This window comes from Diplotaxodon limnothrissa, linkage group LG22 (genome assembly GCF_057381915.1).
Source record: "Diplotaxodon limnothrissa isolate DT_005_m linkage group LG22, D_limnothrissa_male_GT1.1, whole genome shotgun sequence".
NCBI lineage: Eukaryota > Metazoa > Chordata > Actinopteri > Cichliformes > Cichlidae > Diplotaxodon > Diplotaxodon limnothrissa.
The window spans coordinates 19,336,780-19,342,511 of record NC_140616.1 but is presented as its reverse complement, the minus strand read 5'-3'; the positions used below and the strand labels follow the sequence as shown (position 1 = coordinate 19,342,511).

General features: G+C 45.0%; 1 protein-coding gene across 3 annotated transcripts; it reads right to left on the bottom strand.

The window, feature by feature from the left end:
* Positions 1–1,051: 1,051 nt before the first annotated feature.
* Positions 1,052–5,434, bottom strand: matn1 (matrilin 1). 3 transcript variants are annotated; one of them, XM_085345974.1, is made up of 10 exons: positions 5,347–5,434; positions 3,741–3,925; positions 3,485–3,649; positions 3,165–3,387; positions 2,223–2,354; positions 1,943–2,115; positions 1,625–1,856; positions 1,383–1,535; positions 1,226–1,303; positions 1,052–1,101 (listed from the first exon to the last, which is right to left on the bottom strand). In XM_085345974.1, exons 1-10 carry the CDS (start codon positions 5,432–5,434, stop codon positions 1,052–1,054), a joined length of 1,479 nt encoding a protein of 492 aa, XP_085202100.1. The 3 variants fall into 3 exon arrangements, with proteins under 3 accessions (XP_085202100.1, XP_085202101.1, XP_085202102.1); XM_085345975.1 differs by having other exon boundaries at positions 2,223–2,351; XM_085345976.1 differs by having other exon boundaries at positions 2,223–2,345.
* Between the last annotated feature and the right edge of the window lie 298 nt (positions 5,435–5,732).

Below are 5,732 nucleotides of genomic sequence, written 5' to 3'. Positions count from 1 at the left end.
ATGATGATATAATTACTTTTATCATTTAGTCAAAATCACTGAAATTAAATGGTAGATTAGCTGATGTCATTCTGTTACCTTCACAACTGCAGCAATCCTTTAATTATACAAGAACCCAGCACTTTACCGCAAACATCTCGGACTTTGTCTTGGACATTGCCACCTGGGAAGTACCTAAAATGTCTGTGTGCTGAATCAGGTCACTGAGCTAATGTGTGGCAGACATGCTGGCAATATCAACCCAGTCCTTCTGGTCCTCTGGAAACCATATTGTGGAACTTCTGGGTTTTTCCACAATCTTTTATATTAAAGTAACTAAAACTGTATAAATTATTTGTTGTGTCTGTATGTGCACGTGTAATTCTAGAGTGGGATATAATGGTTTCACAATTTTCTGTTTACTTCCTGAATCACCTTTATTTAGGAAAATAAAAAGAAATCAATGATGTGTCCTTAGTATCAGACATATCTTATATTAATTTACCTGTATATATCATATACAATGCAAGATAACTTTTGTGAGGATGATAGGAGAAAAAAAATGAAGAAGATGAAGGAATAGGGAAATATGACAGTGACATATAAACAGACAAACAAGTGAAGGTGATGTGCTGCTTCGTTTGACATGACAAGACACACACTCTCTGGGGTTTCAGGAACTTCAACACTGTGGCAGCAACAAAGAAAAACCCTTCAGCGTTCCATCACCGTTTCCCTATGAGGGAAGACTTTTATTAGCAAACACACAGGCTGGCTTTGGAGGATGACCTTCAGGGCACATACACACACAAACAGACACACAAACACACACAGAGAGGCATGTTCATGTGGTAACCAACGTTTGTGTCCCAAGGGTAGAAGAGACAAGAGCAGAAGTGTAGAAAAACAAGAGGTGGTTTGGAGGGGTAGGAAAGAGCCAAGGCCTGGATTATCACACACACACACATTGATATGGAGAGGGGTGTGTCTTCAATATTTTACAGGAAGTAAATTTTGTGTGTGTGTGTTTGTATTTGTACATGGGTGCATGTGAGTAATGGGATACGAGTCCTTAGACGATTTTGTTCTCCAGCAAGGCGATCCTCTTCGACATGCTCTCTAGTAAGATTCTGTCAAGGAGAGAAACTGTGAAGGCAGTCAATAAATCAGACAGTGCGAAAACAACTTTAACACCCTCCCTCCCAAAATAATATCCTCAGACAGTGTCACCTGTCATAAAGGATATGTTTTTTTGTTAGTGCTTGTAGGGCAGCTTCAACTTTCTTTTGGAACTTTACAAGGGAGTCGCATTCACAAGGGTCACCTGTGGAGCCAAGAACACACGGGTTAAAGATTTGTGTGATTTGTGAAGTATAACAACACATTTGTTTAAAACTTCTCACCATTACAGACGTTAATCTGTAGCTTCTTGGCAATCTGGCTCATGGCCTTGAAATCGGCGGTGTAGAAGTAGTGCTCTCCGGTTGGCTCAGAGGCAATCTCTTTCAGCTCGTCCTCAACTGCATTGCCCACTCCGACAGCATACATCTTAAAGCCTGCAATGAACGCGCTCGTTCCTTCATCTGATTCACATAAGTATATATTTTTATTCTGCTTTAGACGTAACCTTCCCACTCCCTCTAACCGTTTTCCTTGGCCTTCTTGGCAGCCTCTCCGATGTAGTCCTGACTGCGCCCATCGGTGAAGACGATGCCCACCTTTGTGACTCCAGGCCGGGCACCCTGACCAAGGCTGAAGCTGTTTTCTACCAGATAACGGAGAGCCTGGCCTGTCATGGTTCCCCTCTCCAGGTAGGCCATCTTTTTCACAGCTTCTTTGAGGTCCTTCTTGTTGTTGTAGCGGCCCAAGGGAAACTCCTGCGGTGGAGCAGAATTAGGATGATGATGAGGGTGGAAGTGAAAATGCTTACTCTAATGTAAAAAAAGAAAAAACTGACTCATACCGGTTTGACTGTGCTGGAGTACTGCACCAGTCCGACATGAGCCTTGCTTTCACTGACGTCCAGCTTGTCGATGATCTGGTTTATCCATTTCTTGACCAGCTCAAAGTTCTCAGGACGCACGCTCTTAGAGCCATCGATCAGAAACACAACGTCTGTTGCGGAGTTGCTGCAAGCTGGTGAAAAACAAAACATACACACACGGACACACACGGGGCATGTTAATGTCAGAGCATATTTATCATACTTGGACACATACCTTCTGAGACAAACACCCACTCACCACTGCAGCTACGACCATTGTCCATGAGGGTAAAACCTTCTCTGCAGGCACACTTGTATGATCCTGGTGTGCTGATGCATACCTGCTCACAGTCATGATCCCCAGTGGCACACAGGTCAGACACTAGGTCTTCTTACATGCACAACACACACACACACACATAAGAGGGGGCAGGCAGGTAGGGTTAGAGGGAGAAATAAAACTATGTCAGTTTGAAAATGGGAAATTCTAGCATGGATTTTTTTAATGATCCACTGTGACCTGCAGTTGACCTGAACAGGTTTGAATATATGTAGATGATGCAAAAATCCAGTGGAGCCTTAAAGCAAACGGAGGAAAAGATCGGAGCAGCCTTAAGCTAATAAAATCCAGTTTTCTGGAGGATTTTTCAACGTGATGCACAGGCTCCTCCTCAACACTATGATAATGCTGCTCTCATCATCTGCACGTGCAGCGATGCTGGCTGCCGCAAAGCGAGAAGCAAACAGCAGTCGAAGCTGCCGCAGACTGGGAGCGCCGAAGGGCATCACTAATTAGAGGCTTAATGATTGGCACTAATGGATCGGTAATTACAGATAGATCAGTCTCGCCTCTCGGTTATGTGAGAGTTGACTGAAGAACAGGACTAAATTTCATTCCAAAAGGTTGTTTCTACCCTAATGCCCTCGTGCTGTGGGGAATTTTAAATGAGTTTGAAGGACTGAATGAATACATTGTAATCTTGTCGAGGACGAGCAGAGGACAAAAGGGAGAGAAGAATAAATTGGAATGAAAAGGATGACAGTCCAGACACCTTACCCTCAGTACAGGGGAGCAGCAGACAGCTCTCTCCACAGGAATGAAGGTGTGCATATAATGAATCCCTCTTTCTTGCTGCTGTATCTATACCTCCTACAGTACATCTCTAATCCTTCTCTCATCTCTTCCTTCTCCCCCTCTTACCACAAAAGGCCTCCTGGAACTTCTTGGTGAGCTTCTCGATAACGCTGTAGCTCTCCACATAGTCCACATGGTCATCCAGAGGATCGCTGGCCATCTGCCTCAGAGTGTTCATGTCCACGCGTCCCACACCGATGGCAAAAATCTCAATGCCGGCGTCTCGTGCACGTTGAGCTATATCCTTTACATTGTCCTGGGGACGCCCGTCTGTCACAATAATGGCAACCTGTGACAGTGAGGGTTCAAAATAGATTATAAAGTTACCATTGCGGTTATGAAAGAGGTGAATTTCACGTGCAAACGCATCTAAACATGTGGCAGACCTTGCCGACGTCAGAAGATTTTGCACGAGCGCCCTCGGCCTCACTGAAGGCAACATTCATTGCAAACTGGATGGCCAGGCCAGTCATGGTTCCGGTGGACAGCGGCTCAATTTTGGTCACAGCCTTGATCAGCCCGGCTTTGGTGCGGTGGGTCTTCAGAGACACCTACAGTTCCACAACAGCGCAGTGAGTGAGATCGAAATGAGAGAAAACAAATCAGAAACGTCGGAAATCGTTTTTTAAACTTTATCCAAACCTCATTCTTAACGCGGCTGGCATAGTTGACAACTCCCACACGAGTGGCGCTGGGTCCAACATTCAGCCCCTCGATGACTTTTGCCAGGAAGACTTTAACTTGCTCAAACTCTGAGGGGCGAACACTGCGACTGCTGTCGATGATGAACACGAGGTCGGTGGGACGGGCTTTGCACAAACCTGCCGCTACACGTGAAGAGAAAAGCAACTCAGATGTCACCGTAATCTCATATTCATTTTATAAAGTTATAAATTATTCCTCATTCCATCATTCCTCATGATGATGGATGGAGATCATGAAAGTCAGGGGAGATGTGGGTGGAGCATGGAGTGAAGGGCTGTTGAGAGGAAAAGGGGAGGGCAGAGGTGATGGAGAGTGGTGAGATGTATATGAGAGGAAGGGCTGGAAACAGGACGCACAGAGGCAGCAAGGGTGGAGAGAGGGAAAGGTGAAAGTACTGCGATGGAGAGAGGACACAAAAAGAGCCACTGACCCACTTTAAGTGTTTTCAGAAAGCTTGTTGAGTATCTCTTGCATGAATATATCAATAATTAATCCATAATTAGATTCCACCAAGAAAAGGCGTGAGAAGTGGTTACATTTTCACAAAAAAAACATGGACTCTGACAGATTTTTTTAGAAAAGGTGTGATGAAATTAAGCTTTGCTACAGCGATACGGCTGGTGACCCGTAGCATTTTCAGTGTAAACGCGGGCATTTTGGCATCATTAAGCAAACTGCAGCCAGCGTCTACTGCATATCACTGATCTCCCTCCTCGCCCTTCACCTCTCTCCCTCCCTCCTCCCCCTTCTCCTTCTGTACACCTCCTCTCAATCTTTGACATGCAAGAAACAGCAACGGCCACACTCCATCCTGAACAAAACAATTATCCAAAATGTGCTTATACAAATTAACGACTTGAAAGAACATCATAACCCCTTTTTTCACGTGGCAGAGCACGTCATCTACTAATCAGGAGGTAGAGCAGGTCATCTTCTAATTATGAGGTTGGTCTTTTGATCCTAGGCTGCTCCAGTCTGCATGCCAAATGTCCTTGGGCACAATACCAACCCCAAGTTGCTCTCCGATGTATCCATCAGAGTGTGAATGTGTGTGAATGTTGAATAGGAAGCATGTAAAAAAGTGCTTGTATGAATGGGTGAATGAGGAGAGTTGAGCTGCATAAAGTGCTATAAGAACCAGTCCATTTACCTTTTCTCCCAGTCCCTTACTTATCATTCTTAAATAGCTATGATATATACAGAAAGTTAGTGTCCACATCTAACCATCATACATTTTTCCCCAAAAAAATGTATGATGATACAGCATCTCATCCAGCCTATTCACACACAACACACAAAAAGATTCTAACCACTCAAAAAAATTTTATGTCCTTCACCTAAAAGGCAAACTGATGATCAGAGCAATATTTCTCACCTGTTGAGACCAGACTAATGCTCGCTTTTTAAAAGCTGTGTGAGGTTTTTCTGCTCTATGAGTTCACTTTTATGATGATAAAAGGCAAACGGGTGTTAGAAGCAAAGCATCACACAATCAACAGGAGTTAAGACATAGGCTTTAGGGGTTAAAGGTCATTATTCTTACCCATGGCGGCGGCTGTGCGAAGGTCTAAGTTAGCTTGGGCTCCTATTAGGCCAAGCAACAGCAGGAACAACGGCTGGATGGGCGTCATGGTGACAAAGGCGGGGGGTCCGAGCGCGGCCGCAGACGGTCCTAGAGTTGGGAAGCAGAAAAGAAAGCGAAGCGCAGCTCCAAGCGATGGGCACGGCCACAAAGTGAGACCAAGCGACTCTGAGCTGCAGGTTATCAATGCACGAGCTTCACACACTCAGCCCACAGACAACCCCCCTCTAAAGCTGCAGTGTGTGCACGGATGAGTGTGCGTCTGTGGGAAAGAGAAGGAAATACCTGCTCTGGGAGGACCTAAAACGGTGGGCAGGGAAAGACAAACACACCTTGATATGGTTAGG

Bases quoted from the DNA above. Each gene is read 5' to 3' on its own strand.
- matn1 (XM_085345974.1), bottom strand. From the start codon at position 5,434: ATGACGCCCATCCAGCCGTTGTTCCTGCTGTTGCTTGGCCTAATAGGA. The intron at 3,388-3,484 runs GTCTGCCACATG...TCACTGTCACAG, and splicing joins AATCTTCTGACGTCGGCAAG to GTTGCCATTATTGTGACAGA. The intron at 1,304-1,382 runs GTGAGAAGTTTT...TTGGCTCCACAG, and splicing joins ACAGATTAACGTCTGTAATG to GTGACCCTTGTGAATGCGAC.